Genomic DNA, 14,447 nt, shown 5'->3' with positions numbered 1-14,447 from the left:
GTAAAGGGTCCCATACTCACTCCAATCCCAAGAGCACAGCAACCTCCCCCCTCGTCCTCGGCCACACCGTCCTCGGAAACTCCACCGCACCCTCCTCCCCCACAATCGCACCCTCCACCTCCCCAAAATCCCTCAAAAACCTTTCTGCGCCTCTATATATCACACCAGACCCAACTCGAGAGGAGTATAGTCTTTCGAGACGTGTATGCGCGTCCATGAGCGCTGAAGGGAGGAACGCGTCGAGTTGTGCGGAGATTGTGGCGAGGGAGGGGGTGGTGAAGGCTGGGAGGGAGGAGAGTGGGGTGCTCGGTTGTGCGGAGTGGAGTGCAGACAATAGAACCTCCACGCCAGATTCTTCGAGGAAGAACCGGTACGTATCCCCAACTAGTTCTTCAACGAGTCGAGCTTCTTTCTCTTTGAGAGTGTTCACCGCGTTTTGGGTAAACGCATACATCTCCACAACCCTCCTCGCACACTCGACACAATTAACCACAAACACAATCCCCTCATGTCGTTTCATCTTGTTATCTTGAAGAACCATCTTCTCACAAGCTTCGAGGTATGACCACAATGCATCATCCAGCACGTCCCTAAACCCCTCCTCCCGTTCCACAGCAGGAATGAGAGAGGCGTCGTACGAAACTATCAATTGTCGAAGCTGGCTAACTGCCTCGACGAGAAACGGAGGCGGTGAGAGGTCGTCCGGTACTGTATCCAAGGAGGCTAGAGTGGTATTCCGCTGACCGTGGAGCGCGGACGAAAAGTGCTGTAACGAAAAGGCTTCGAGAAGTTGAATATTATCCACTACCACGGATTCCTTGCCCAGAGCTTTTATGAGCATGAACTTGTAGAAGCGGATTAAGGACGCAATTTTGTAAATCAGGACGGGGTCTTCTTGGGTTATGAGGACGTGTTCTGTTCGGGACTGTATGTTTGTCGTCAGCGTTACCCAGTAGAGTATTCAAGAAAACAAACATACCCGTAGAGGTTTCCCGACACCTTCCAGGTTTCGGTCGACGAGATCTGACATCGCGCCGCTCCGTGTACCGACGAGGACGTCGAGTACCTCGCGTTCGTTTGCGACGGCTTGGTGGAGCCAGGCTAGCATGTCGCCCACATAGCGTAGTGGATCATGTGCGAGCATATCAATCGGTCGTGATCCGTCTTCGCCTTCTGTCAATGCTCGCATGAAACTGTGTATCGCTGCGCGTTGTCGCGTCGAGGAAAGGGAATCGAGTGCTTCGTCGAACAAGGCGGGGGACTGTGCGGACAAAGTGGCGATCGCTCTTCGTAGCAGGGTCGGTGAAGGCGTGTTTTCGTTTGAGAGGTCGCAGGAGGATGTTGCGAGGGATAGTGTCCGGAATTGCCGCTGGAGCCAAGAATGTAGCTTGACGGATGCCATGTCGAGATGATGCTGTGTCCGCTCGATGATATCCAACCCCAACTTTTGGTTATCGGTCGTGAGTAGCGTCTCACACGACGCATTAATCTTCTTGCACCGCTCATATGCGGCGAAGAATGCTTCGTCGACGGGTTCGGACGAGGACGTTAGTGCCAAGACTTCGGATTCGGCCATGGTGAAATTATCGAAAAAGCGAGTGAGAATGGTAGCTTTGGTCGTAAGCGCAGCCGTCTGTGAATGTAGGCCATCAAAAGACGAGAGGACGCGTGAAGCTTGGATGTTGGCGGCGTTGGCGTGGGAGAGGAGGGTACGGTGGGTTTGCGAGACGGTTCCGAGTGTATCCCCAATTCTGTCGATGGTGTTGACGATACGGCCGAACTCCTCGATGACTGCGCCGTGTTGTTCGATCACGTCGAGCTCGAGCTCGCCTTTGAGTTGTCTGCGTCTGTCGGGACTGTTGTCTGCGAATCGCGCGTCGAGCGTGAGCGCGTCCAGGGCATCTTTGAGGGAGTTGTCGGTGTAGGAGGCGGCCAGGATCTGCGACAGGCGGACGGAGAGTGGATTCTTCGAGCTGACTGAAGGTGTCGCTGGCAATCCCTGCATTTTGTGCTTCTCTCAGTCTCTCAGTCTCTTACGGTGTTGTACTTTGTTGTACTGCAGCCACCCCCGGTATACTGTATATACGGCATACACCCCTACGTCAGCCAACCAAAGACAACGTTCCCATTTGAAGAGGGATGTCCACCACCAACCCCTTCGCACGGATGTTCGGTGCGGGGAGCATTTACGAAGCTCTGCAACCCGCACCACGATACCAGCCCTATCACGACGTCGAACAAGACGCGTACCCACTTCATGACGACGAGCACGTCGGCGAAGACGAGGTTCCGCCATCACTGCTGTTCGAGGCAGGCGGGCAGCATGGACCCCCGAGACTGGGTAAGAAGGTCATGCCGCCCTTGCCGAGTCAGATTATGGAGGATGGTCCGCATATACTGCCAGATGAGCCACCAACAGGAGAGCCCATTGGAAACCCAAGGCTTGGGTTGATTGATGCGAGGGAACGGGCGTTATGGAGATGGGCAAACGTGGAGAACCTGGATATATTCCTGCAAGAGGTATGTGATCCGGTCGAAGTGCTGACTTATCGTCAGTGTGCTGATTCGGTCACAGTTATACTCGTACTACCTCGGCAAGGGCATTTATTCCATCATCCTATCCCGCGTCCTCGACCTCCTTACTTTACTCTTCGTTCTATCTTTCTCAACATTCCTCACAACATGCGTCTCATACCCCCTCATCCCCACCTCCCACCGCCTCACCGAGGTCCTCATCCCACAATGCCTCTCCACCATGTCCTCCACCAAAACCTCAATTCTTTGGCTTTTCGGCGTATATTGGTGTATCAAAGGACTCCAACTAATCGGTGATCTACCACGCCTCAAGGCGTTGAAGGAGTTTTATGAGTATGCACTCGAGGTCCCGGATGGGGATTTACAGAGTATTGGGTGGGCGGAGGTGACGAATCGGCTTATCAAGCTCAAGGATGCGAATCCGACTACTGCGTCGAATCTCAGACGACGGACGCAGCCTGTGGCGAGGATGGATGCACATGCTATCGCGAACAGGATCATGCGGAAAGAGAACTATCTCATCGCGCTTTTCAATAAGGAGGTGTTGGATATACAGATTCCGTGGGTGAGAGGGATGGGTATGGGCAAGGGGAATGTGTTGACGAAGGCGTTGGAGTGGAATTTGGATTTGTGTGTGTTGAGTTATGTGTTTGATGAGCAGGGGCAGGTGAAGGAGTTGTTTGTGCGGGATTCGCATCGACGACTACTAGTCGAAGCGTATGTCTTGCTGCTCATTCTGGTGGGGTCGGTGATGCTGACAAGGAATAGGTTACGCCGACGATTCATCTTTGCCGGGTTTATGAATATCCTGCTCGCGCCGTTTATTGTCGCATACCTGCTTCTGTTATACTTCTTCAGATATTTCAATGTAGGTGGTAATTGTCGAAGGCTGTGAATTCGGCTAATAGGACCTACAGGAATACCACAAGAACCCCAGCTCTATCGGCTCACGAAAGTACACGCCCTACGCACAATGGAAGTTTAGGGAATTCAACGAGCTGTACCATCTGTTTCAGAGACGGATCAACATGAGTTATCCGATTGCAAGTCGATATATTGATCAGTTTCCCAAGGATAAAACTGCGCAGTTGTCGAGGTTCGTATCGTTCGTTGCTGGGTCGTTCGCCGCCGTGCTGGCTTTGGCGTCCGTCATCGATCCAGAGTTGTTTCTTGGGTTCGAGATTACACCTGATCGAACGGTGTTGTTCTACATCGGAATCTTCGGAACGATCCTCGCCATCAGCCGTGGGATGATTCCGGATGAGACGATCGTGTATGATCCGGAAGCGACGCTGAAAGAGGTAATTGAGTATACTCACTACCTTCCAGATGATTGGATCGGTCGTCTACATTCTGATGAGATTAGACGGGAGTTCACGAAGTTGTATGACCTGCGAGTCTCGATCTTCTTGCAGGAGATCTTAGGGGTGTTGTTCACGCCATTCATATTGTGGTTCTCATTACCAAAGTGTAGCGAACGTATCGTGGATTTCATTAGGGAGTTTACGGTACATGTTGATGGGATCGGCTACGTGTGCTCGTTCGCCGTCTTTGACTTTAAAAGACATGGGAATGCGCGGTATGGTGTTCCCACGGGGACGCAGGATGAGCATTACGTATCCAATGAGGGTAAGATGGAGAAGTCGTTCTTGAATTTCAAGGCTGCGAATCCGGATTGGGTTCCTGATCCATCTGGATCTGCGTTCCTAACGCGGTTGAATGAGACACAGGGAACGAGAGGACCTCCTCATCGGAGGACTGTGGGGCGGGGACCGCTTAGTCCACTGGGCCGACATGCACCGCCGATGCGACACCATTTCGCGGAGGCACCGGTGAGTATGTCGGATAGTCCTCAGCGTCCGATGACGGGACGTACGACGGGGTTTCACCCGAGACCTGAAGTGGTGGAGGAAGACGAAGACGAGAATGAGCCAAGGGAGCATGAGCGGTACATGAGTAATCTGGGTGAATCATATACATCCACCACGGCCCCAATCAACCGCGAGGAGCCGAAGGTCGAGGATTTGGGTGTCGGAGGCGGTGTTTTGGGTTTGTTGGCGCAGTTTTATGAGGACGGGAAGGGACAGGGGGTTCATCGGTAAGGGAAGGGAAGGGAAGGGAGTTTGAACATGGTATTCTGCTTTTGGCTTTGGGTATAAGTGGTTTTATTCTGCGTCGATAATCATACAATCTTCATCTATCATGCTGTCCGTTTTAATGTTGTTTTCCTTGATCCAGTTCTTGATGTCGTTGGAGTTCACTACGACCGCACCATCTTTCTTCACCCAATTGTTTAGGCCCATTTGGGTCATGGCTTCGAGGACTTCTTCTTCCCTGATTCCTGTTGCCTCGCTGATTTCTTCGATGGTTGTCTCGGTTTGCCCGTCCTCACTAGTTTCGAGGAGGACGGCGGCGACGGCACCGGTCCAGTAGTTGATGTAGCCTCTGTAGCCTAGGTCACTTAGAGGCCGCTCTGGACCTCCTCTGACATCTTCAAGCCGTGACAGCGCGTAGGAGAATGAGATGAGCATACGACCGTAGCCGTGCCGTTGGTGCGGAGGAAAGGTGATGATACACGCTAGGTTGTTGTTATCCCACGAGACCTTCTCCTTCGAGAAATATGCGCAGTATTCTGCTGTACCTGATTGGTTGTTGACCAGTACGTAAAACAGAAATCCGCTGACGTCGTAGTAGATTGTTTTGTGGTCCAGAAACAGCTTTGCGAAGAGGCAGAGGTTCTGGCAGTAGAGCTTTTCGACGTCGCCGTCTACTTCGTAGATCGACAGAGGGCCTCTCTCGTATACTTTCTTGCCAGGCAGATTGTTTTCCTTGGGACAGGCCACGATATGCTTCCGTAACGGCTCGCCGTCAATTGTGTATTTGAAGCAGAGTGGGCATACGTGGAGGTATGGTACACCACCCGGCGTCACGAGCTCTGCAGGATAAGGTGAACGATACCATGTTTGGATCTCGTACCTGCCAAAGATGACCTTGTCGACATTCCTTACACCTTGATCAGGCCCTTCGGTCGACACGGACTGCGCATCCATGGCCTGCGGAGACGCGACATGATCCTCAGCACCCGGCGCAGGCGACGCGGCTCCTTCTTCGACAATATCTCCAATGGCAGAAAACGGTACCCACGCGTCAAGTCGCTTATCCTGGTTGATATAATGGACGTAAGCGCGTTGCGACGTGACATCAATGTTAAGGATGGAGGCAGATGCTAAAGGATAGGTGAGCAGGGACTCAATTGCGCAAGTAGCTAGACGTACAGTAACTATCCTCTCGCCATTTGACCCATCGTAACTGACGAGGAGCAAGGTCCGTCAGCTGGTGCATGGATACATGTACAGGGCATTGGTACTCGTCGCGCACATCGTATACTGCATCGTCACGTGTACTGGCAAGCACGGAACTGTTCTCAGAGAACAACTGCTGGACAACTGAACGTCTTCCAGTTTCCTTCTTCTCTTCTTCTCTTCCTTGGCTGGCCCTTCCCTCCTCGGCCAGGTTAGGGTTTGCAACCCAAGGCCCCCTGCACCGAAATTTGAGCAGCGCGGGTCTACCTCGAAATTCGGGCAGTCAAAGCTGAACCTCGTCGGATTCAGTCAACCCCATCGCCAACAATGCCGACCAGACTCACCAAGACTAGGAAGCACCGTGGACACGTTTCGGCCGGTAAGGGTCGTGTCGGTACGTTACTTTCACTGCCCTCTCGCTCGCAAGCCATTTTCTGACTTTGATCCACAGGAAAGCACAGGAAGCATCCAGGAGGTCGTGGTTTGGCTGGTGGTCAGGTATCTTGAGTTCCCATCCTCCTTGCACTGAGCAGGAGTTAAATGTATGGATGTTTAGCACCACCACCGTACCAACTTCGATAAGTACCATCCCGGTTACTTCGGTAAGGTTGGTATGAGGTACGTTGCGCCCACTCCCCCGATTGTCCCTTTGGACAAGTCTGTTACTTTGCGCAAGTCGTGAAGAGACTGTGAGGATGATTGGCTTGTCCCGCAATGGGACGATTGGCCTCGCCTTCGTGCGGTTAACTTACTCTGACCTCAGGTATTACCACCACACCACCAACAAGGAGTGGTGCCCCTCCCTCAACTTGGACAAGCTCTGGACTCTCGTCACCCCCGAGGCCCGTGAGCAGTACCTTGCCAACGCCTCCGCTGAGAAGGCCCCCGTCATCGACCTCACCCAGAACGGTTACGGCAAGCTCTTGGCCAAGGGTCGTCTCCCCCAGGTCCCCGTTATCGTCAAGGCCCGCTACGTCTCCCGCCGTGCTGAGGAGAAGGTCAAGGCCGCTGGTGGTGTCGTCGTCATTGAGGCTTAAGTGTCTCGATTTCGTCTTGGTGTGGATGTTTTGGATTTCTGAAAGGTTATTCGGCGGTGTGTCACGGTGATGGATGGCTCTTATTGTTACACTCCGGGAAAATAAAGCTTATACCATCCTATCTGAAAGACCGTTTCATCGTAAACCATGTAAATTCTTATCACTAACCAGCAGTTCAAGAAAAGCCATCCAACTCGTCTATCGTAGCAATCACTCATCTCTCATACTCTGGGTTCCCCGCTGAAACGTCATGGTCAATGTTTACTTCCCGGCCCTGCTCGCCTTTTGCTGATAGCCAGGCGTAGGCTGGTTCTTCCGAATACTCCTAATCTCATCCATGGCGAACCCAGGCACGCGAATATTGTAGTTCTTCTCCAAGTGAAACTGGACATCCTTTACATCCAACGTGTCCGACTTGCGGTGCTTAGCCAAGCGACACGCAAATCCAGCGACTGACTCAACAAACTCATCCGCGACCTCCAAGAGCAAGTCCTCAACTTCCGGTTCGAGACGCTCGTCGGGATAGATCTGCCTAACCAATTCCTGCAACTTGCGCTTGCTCAACAACCTGTGTCCATCTTCCAACTCGTACTGCGGCGGTCGGGCGAGGGCGGGTGTGGCCATCATCGCATTTCCGGTCGCATATCCACCGGTCAACGTTGGACGTGCAGGAGGGACGACAGCTGCTTGTGTAGGTTTGATGTTGAGGGTGCCAGGGATAGCCGGTAGACTGTTGAAGGTAATCGTCGGAGTGTTCTGACGAGCTGCCGCCTGTTGCTGCTGAGCAGGAGTAGCTGCTTGAGGCCTAGGTCCACTCTGCGGTCCGACTTGGACCGGTTGCATTTGAATTTGTTGAGGAGTCATCTGAGCAGCTGGGTTGGGCGGTACTGGGGAATTGCTATTCGCCCGGTTCATGACAGGCGTCTGAAGGTTGTTTTGAGGGATGTTCATCTGGGTCGCTCCAGTGCCCGGAGGCTGCATCTGAGGGGGCTGATGCGGCGGGATCTGTTGTGGTGTACCGACCATAGGAGGGTTTGGATGCGTAGACAGGGGACGTGGTGGTTGAGGTGTTCCGACCTGAGCCTGTGGTGCTGCGCCGGGCTGGCCGGGCACTCCTTGCTGCCCCGGTGGTGGTCCGCTGCTGAAATTCCTCGGCGCAAGACCCTGCTGTACCATAGTGTTGACTATTGCACGCTGGTACTGCGTGTAGTATTCGTGATATTTCCGCTCCTCTTTCTGAATCTTGTCGCGCTCCTCTGGCGAAAGATTGGCATTTTGCAGTTGCTGATGAAGCTGTGCAATCTTCGCCTTGAAGCTCTCGGTGGTCCTAAATGCTTCCTGTACTTTCGGTTGAGCCATGAAGGTACTACGCTGTTCCGGTGTCAAACGGCTAACCAAAGCTGCTGCATTCAGTGGGACCGGTTGTCCTTGCTGAGGGACCGGAGGGGTACCAGCACCGACCGGCCTCTGCTGCTGCTGCTGAGGCTGCTGTCCAGGCACTTGACTCTGAGCAGTCTGTTGCACGCGTATCAACTCCTGTCTAAATCTCTCCGCAAGATTCAAGAACTGTTGTCCTTGAGGAGTCTGAGGCCCTACAGCTTGTGCCTGAGCCCTGTATTGTTGGACTTGAGCCAACAGCTGCTGGACGTTGTTTGGAGGGAGTGCAATACTCGTCGGACGTTGCGCTTGCCCTGGCTGAGGAGGTTGCTGGCCGGGCTGGGCTTGACCTTGAGGTTGCGGGGTCTGACCGAGCTGCTGAGTCTGGATCGCAGGAGAACTCTGAGCGGACATGGGCTGTTGAGGAGTGTGCATGGCTGGAGATTTGGCAGCCTTCTGGGGCTTCGGGGACATACGATATCTCAGCAGGAGATGAATGTATGCTGGTATATTTATACGCGTCGTCCCGGTCGCATGAGGTGGGTCGGTGCAGGCGGTGCAGCGGCGGGCAGGCAGGTAACTTTCCAACGTTGCCAATCTCACGAAAGATGTGAAGGATGGTATCGTCATGGCATTCGCCATAACTCTTGTTTATCTCTGCCTATTATGATATGCAAAACCCTTGAAAGTAACGTCCCGAAGCTTACTCACAACCACGTAACACAATAATAAAGACTCCATCCAAAAGACAAACGTAAAACGCCATGAAAACACAAACGACAAGATGCACCGGTTTAGTGAGCAGCTGCTACTGCAGCATGCTGATCTTCAAACCCCTCATCTCCCTTGGTAACACCAACCTTGCGCTTGACTGGTAGGGGTCCAGTATCCCTGCCAGACGTTGCTGCTCCATCCACGGTAGTAGCCTTCTCATTCATCGCGGCCTCTCTATCCTCGCCAGATCCACTGTCACCTCTACCACTGTCGCCATCGCGCTCTTCGCCTCCCGGGTTGATGACTGGTAAGACCTGCTCCTCGTCTGGAATTGGACTCTGCACTGCCCGCAATGTCCTTTCCGGTTTGTCCTCCTCCTTCTCCTTATGATGATGTCGCGTCTCCTCTCTCCGAGCCTCAAGTTCGGCTCTTTCCATGATGCGTTTCTCCTCGGGATCCTGCTTGTCACCCAACCCCCGTCGTTCGCGCATCAACCTTTCAGGCGTCTTCACGATCGCAGAGATGAACTTAAAAAACCGTTGAGCGTACTCAGGCGGAGGAACGGCCGAAATCTGACTCTTGGCGTTTGACAAACCCTTCCAGAAATGTTCCATCTTCTTGATCTTGTCGTACTATAGTAAATTGTTAGCATTCAATCGAGTTGAAATGAGCGGGAAGGAGTCAAACCTTAGTCAAGAGATCAATGATACCCAGATAGTATATGACATCTCCAGGCTCATTCGACTCGTTCGTGGCCCGGCATCCACCGTCATCAGCGTAAAACACAAAGCTCTTACGCTCAGAACTTTCGGAATTCGGCAACCCGTCTTCACCAACAGTCTTCCCTATCCGCACTGGACCAGCTTTCCTGACGACCTTCCTCAGCGCCGACGCCGCTTTAGCATTGTCCGCACGTGAACTTGGCACTCTTTGCAGTTGCGTACTTTGCTCCACGGCAGGACTTTCGGGATGAAACACTGACAGGCTGTTGTCCAAGATATGGTCTTTATTGCCCCGAGTTAGGTCATGAATGCCGATAAGCAAGCTGTAGTCCATAATGTTCAATCGAGAGAGGAGGTCGACGTCGGTCTTCACCTGGCGTAAGAATAACTCGCCTTTGGTCGGTCCAAGACTGAGATGCATATCGCGCCTGATCCAGTTCAAGTCCTTAAGAGTAGCCCGAGGGTTCTTCGCAAGGTCCTCTTCCCTGAAATCTCGGCCGATAGTTGACCCCTTCAAGTCGAATGTTTGGTGTATGTCGCGATGTGGAGGAAACAGATTGTTCATGACAACAAAGTGGATTTTCCGACCATAAGGCGCCTTTACACGATGCAGACCGTAGAACTGAGAAATCAATGTGTCAGGGTTGTTCTTGACATGGTTGTAGTAGTCCTTCAAGATTCTTCGCAGGAACTTGTGTTCGCTATGGTGGATAGTCTTGATGATGAAGCGGTAGTCTCTCGAAAAGTAAAAGAAACTGCCGCTCTTTCCTGGCGAGCCAAGTTGAGAAAGAATATACTTGCCAGTCAACGAAACCAGATAGTCAGCTGGATCGAGACGAAAGAGTTGTCGCAGATGTCGGAAGACCCATGGAGCATAGTCCTTGAACTTGAAATCGTACTTCGCCGATGGCGTAAGTTCATTGCCGGTGATATCGAAAGAGAACTTGTGCCGAGCCTCAAAATCCTCGTCTGTCAACGGCCGATCCACCTTCGCATTACACCTCGAAACACCCACTCGAATACCCGTCAGCATATTGTATGCGATGACAAAGTTCTCGTGACCCTCAGCAACTCTTGTACCGACCAACACCCTATCATCGTCGTCCCAGTAGCTCTTCTTTCTTCTCTTGCTCTCCCGTTTTACTTTTATAGACTCTGACCATCGTGCTGACCCCTCATCCTGTGGAACCTCGTCCAAGTGCATCTCCTGACTGCTAAATGATCGAGTCATCCGTCTGCTTCCCAGGGCAAAGGATGAGCGCCTTAGGTTAGGTGATGTGCTTACTCTTGGCGAGGATAGCGGTACAATGCCGCCCTCCTCGGCCACAGTTGGGGGAACATGAATGGGATGGGCACTGCCGAAGGAACCGGATCGTGGATGGGGTGAGCTGAGTGCGGACACTCCTGCAGGGCTTGTAGATCGACGTCGTAAGGACGATGCTAGTTCCGTCGGTGACGAAACAGTAAGGAAGTTGGACGTCGCCGGTGGTGCGGAAGTTGATAGTATGGTGGGCGTAGCGGATGCTGGCTCAGTTGCATCTCCATCCACTACAGCGCCAAGGTTCAAAGCTTCAAACTTGGGAAGTATAAGCGGCGATTGAGATGTTGCAGGTGTAGGGTCGCCGTCCGGGAGATTCGATGACTGTTCATACGTTGACGATAGTGTTGCATCGATGGTGGGAGTCTTGCCGATATCCAAGTGCGGTTTCGTTACGCCATTCACCGTACCTCCATTACCAGCCCCATTCAGTGCCAGAGATGCGGGCTGCTTTGGCACTCCATCTGTTACGACAACATCCTTCCCCTCCTGATGCAGCTCTATGGGTGTCGACAGTCGTAACGCGTCCAGCTGATCCGATCGACCCAAGGGCATGGTCGGATCTCAGTACGCCTAAGAACAGCTACCGATGTCTTCCGTTCCGGTATATATAAAGGCTGAAAGTTGAAGAAACTGACGTAACTCGTACTCCCGGCAGCTGCTGTTTACTTGGGGTGCACCAGTGATAACAACCGCCAATGACGACGCCGAGAAATAAAAGAAGGACACAGTCCTGAGCGATTATGAGTCGTCAAGGTCAGATGCTGGACCTTCCACCGCTTATATTCCGGACCGGTCTCGATAAGTTTTGTCGTGAGGTGAGTGAGCAGGCGGGTTCGGCGCGTGCATGTGCTCTCCTGGGCTCAGCTTCTCAGCGCAGATTAGGTACGTCACTCGTATATACCAACGAATACAAGGAAAATGTTTTCGTCAATAGGGAGGCCTGCTGCAAAGTCATCGAGGCTTTCTTCTTCATCATCTATGTTTTCCTTGCTCCCAGGTGCGTGGGGGTGGCTGTTCTTTGCTCGAGATCAATCATTAACGTCGGTGATCCAATAGAAACCGCTCGTGCGAACACCGCTCGCCTCCTTCATGGCTCTGTTCATTCCAGCCCTCTGCTGAGGGCGATCGCCTCTCATGTCAGATCGAATCACAGCTTCGTAGTACCCTCAAGGCCAGTGCTGCGCCGCGGCATCCTTCCCCTTCTATCACATCGCCGCACGATCATGTTCAACAACTTCAACGGCATGCCAAATTTCCGCCCCCCGACACCTTTTCAAAAGGCAATGATTGCGGTGGTGGGTATTGCAGCCGTTCCCGTTATCTTCTTCGTCGGACTCGGATCCTTCACGTTCGTATGCGTTGCTGGTGCGGCTTATGTTGCATACCGATCTGTGCGGAACTTGTTTTCCGGCTTTGGTAACAGGGGATCAGGATCACAATATGGTAGTATGGGACCATACGATATGGGGTCACAAAGCGGAAGACCTGAAAGCTGGGGACCACAGAGCAGGGGCAACGGCAGCTTTGGAGGGTTGGATGATATCATGGGACTACGAGGCATGCTCAACCGCCGCGGTACAACCGGGGCCCCAACAATGGGTTCTCCGTTTGGTTCATCGCCTATCTTTAACTTCTTGAAAGACAACGTTCTCAAAGCGGCCGGCGGCATGGCAGAGTCTGTTCAATTCCTACGTGAACAGGCGATTTCGCGTGTAGACCGTGGGATTCAGACGGGTGAGGTTCGCATTTCCACGGTAAACCCGCAATACGGGCCTGTCCATGTCATGAAAATGGCGAGTGTGAATGGTAGTCAGGCGGGTGTACACATTGAGTTTGCGATCCTCGGTACAGGTGCAACGGTCATTGCGAAGGGCGCGGGGTCCGAGTTGAGTGCCGTTGTGGTGGTCATGGATGGTAGAGGAGGGGCAAGGGTGGACCTGGATATGAATGGCTCAGGTAATCAAGGATACAGTACATACCAGAGCGAACGCACACAGACGACGTCGGAGCGACATACTTCCTCTCGTCCTCGTGGTAAGATCATCGACGCTAAGCACTGGGAGAAGTCGTGAAGGATTAAACCTTTATCTATTCATCATCTGTCTAGTAAATAGGGTATCATTATCATACATCTGACACCTTCCTCCACTTAGAATGATTGCTGCAGCTTTTGATCCAATAATTTGATCCTTTCTCGTCTCTCCAGCATGCGCTCCTCCAATTGTCTGATCTCCTCCTCTTCCCTTAACAGATCTTCCTCTGTGATCCCAGCCAACTCTCGTGGCGCATCATCGTCGAAGGACGATGAGTAATCTGCGTGCGTCTGTGCGAGAATGTCGAGACGTGCACGTTGCTCCTCGACGATTGCCTCTAATTTCGATATGGAGTAGGTGAGCTGGGAGTATTTCCCTTCTAGTGAGGCGATACGTTGTGATGCTTCTGGCATTGGACTGTAGGTTATGACAGTTAAAGAATGCGACGGATGTATGCAGTAGGTGATTCTTCCTAGCGTACGCGATCGTCTATGTCGCTTGTGTGTTGTGGTAGAAGGGCATGGCATATCGGTAGCGGTAGAAGCGTTGTTGGACGTCGGGTGGGAAGAAGGAGGAGGAGATGTCGAGGACGAGCCAGAGGATGGGGAAGAAGGGGAGGAAGGAGGGACCGAGAATTGTGATCATTGATTCCATTGCAAGGCCGATGGAGAGACCGGATATCCTGTGCGAACACGTTTAGATAAGATCGTTGGAAGGAAAGGGAGTGAGAAAACGTACCATGCCAGCAACCGAAAAACCCAAAATCCCACGGCTCCTAGTCCACCCCACAACGGCACATGAAACGTCAGGTTGATCAACGTATACCACAAACTCAACACCACATAGATAGCAGCTGGCGCCGCAATCCGAAATATCACCGACGACGAATACTTCAATATCTTCTGCAGCGGTTCGCGTGCCGTGTTCAAGAAAAGCGCAACATGAAGACAAAAGATAAGGTAGTGAATCAACCCTGCCTCCAACGGCGCTTGAATCGCTCAAGAATGCATCGCCCGTATATTATGCGTTCCATACGAGAACGGCTGACCCGAGGCTTGTAGCAAGCTTCCCGCAACCCCTGTCAAATCCGCCGCTGTCGCCGTCCCCAAATACCCCGACACAGCCACCTGACTCGCCGTCACCGTGGCAGTCTGCAAGATTCGGTAGATGAGGGGTACCACAAACTCATCTACAACCTGAAAGAACCTGACTTCATTGTAATACACCGTGATCGCGTCCATCGGATCATAACGAATCTCCACTCGCCAACGCCTCTCTTCACCTCCTGGTCGCATTCGGGTTTATGGTTACCGCACCCCAATTCTCCTCGCTGACCGTACACCACGCTACGTCCTCTCCATAATTTGGAAACTGATTCGCCGGGACAACATCCCATCCCAAATGCG

General features: G+C 52.5%; 8 protein-coding genes across 8 annotated transcripts; 3 read left to right on the top strand and 5 right to left on the bottom strand.

Annotated features, from left to right (window-relative positions):
• Window positions 1–16: 16 nt before the first annotated feature.
• On the bottom strand, window positions 17–2,102 carry SAICODRAFT_74043 (oligomeric complex COG6; the record flags this gene model as incomplete). Its single annotated transcript, XM_019170912.1, has 2 exons — window positions 980–2,102; window positions 17–925 (listed from the first exon to the last, which is right to left on the bottom strand). Exons 1-2 carry the CDS (start codon window positions 2,003–2,005, stop codon window positions 17–19), a joined length of 1,935 nt encoding a protein of 644 aa, XP_019020729.1. The 5' UTR covers window positions 2,006–2,102.
• A 274-nt stretch (window positions 2,103–2,376) lies between these two features.
• Window positions 2,377–4,637, top strand: SAICODRAFT_62987 (APG9-domain-containing protein; the record flags this gene model as incomplete). Its single annotated transcript, XM_019169958.1, has 4 exons — window positions 2,377–2,520; window positions 2,576–3,252; window positions 3,304–3,403; window positions 3,453–4,637. The coding sequence occupies 4 exons, from the start codon at window positions 2,377–2,379 to the stop codon at window positions 4,635–4,637; spliced, it is 2,106 nt and encodes a 701-aa protein (XP_019020728.1).
• A 63-nt stretch (window positions 4,638–4,700) lies between these two features.
• SAICODRAFT_10637 (uncharacterized protein) lies at window positions 4,701–5,877 on the bottom strand (the record flags this gene model as incomplete). Its single annotated transcript, XM_019165283.1, has 2 exons — window positions 4,701–5,761; window positions 5,811–5,877. The coding sequence occupies 2 exons, from the start codon at window positions 5,875–5,877 to the stop codon at window positions 4,701–4,703; spliced, it is 1,128 nt and encodes a 375-aa protein (XP_019020727.1).
• Window positions 5,878–6,164: 287 nt separating this feature from the next.
• Window positions 6,165–6,874, top strand: SAICODRAFT_37752 (uncharacterized protein; the record flags this gene model as incomplete). Its single annotated transcript, XM_019168575.1, has 4 exons — window positions 6,165–6,231; window positions 6,289–6,335; window positions 6,394–6,455; window positions 6,601–6,874. 4 exons carry the CDS (start codon window positions 6,165–6,167, stop codon window positions 6,872–6,874), a joined length of 450 nt encoding a protein of 149 aa, XP_019020726.1.
• Window positions 6,875–7,150: 276 nt separating this feature from the next.
• On the bottom strand, window positions 7,151–7,444 carry SAICODRAFT_39622 (uncharacterized protein; the record flags this gene model as incomplete). Its single annotated transcript, XM_019168617.1, has 1 exon — window positions 7,151–7,444. A coding segment is annotated over one exon (294 nt), but the record flags the coding sequence as incomplete, so codon positions are not given.
• Window positions 7,445–9,045: 1,601 nt separating this feature from the next.
• Window positions 9,046–10,918, bottom strand: SAICODRAFT_62998 (SAICAR synthase-like protein; the record flags this gene model as incomplete). Its single annotated transcript, XM_019169960.1, has 2 exons — window positions 9,046–9,597; window positions 9,653–10,918. The coding sequence occupies 2 exons, from the start codon at window positions 10,916–10,918 to the stop codon at window positions 9,046–9,048; spliced, it is 1,818 nt and encodes a 605-aa protein (XP_019020724.1).
• Window positions 10,919–11,748: 830 nt separating this feature from the next.
• SAICODRAFT_74037 (uncharacterized protein) lies at window positions 11,749–12,402 on the top strand (the record flags this gene model as incomplete). The annotated part of the gene is made up of 2 exons (XM_019170911.1): window positions 11,749–12,005; window positions 12,065–12,402. Coding segments are annotated over 2 exons (594 nt in total), but the record flags the coding sequence as incomplete, so codon positions are not given.
• Window positions 12,403–13,530: 1,128 nt separating this feature from the next.
• On the bottom strand, window positions 13,531–14,282 carry SAICODRAFT_10632 (uncharacterized protein; the record flags this gene model as incomplete). Its single annotated transcript, XM_019165282.1, has 3 exons — window positions 13,531–13,723; window positions 13,780–14,029; window positions 14,090–14,282. 3 exons carry the CDS (start codon window positions 14,280–14,282, stop codon window positions 13,531–13,533), a joined length of 636 nt encoding a protein of 211 aa, XP_019020722.1.
• Between the last annotated feature and the right edge of the window lie 165 nt (window positions 14,283–14,447).

This window comes from Saitoella complicata (genome assembly GCF_001661265.1).
Source record: "Saitoella complicata NRRL Y-17804 unplaced genomic scaffold SAICOscaffold_33, whole genome shotgun sequence".
Taxonomy (NCBI): domain Eukaryota; kingdom Fungi; phylum Ascomycota; class Saitoellomycetes; order Saitoellales; family Saitoellaceae; genus Saitoella; species Saitoella complicata.
Note: the sequence above shows the minus strand (reverse complement) of the source record. Positions and strands in the feature narration are given on the sequence as shown.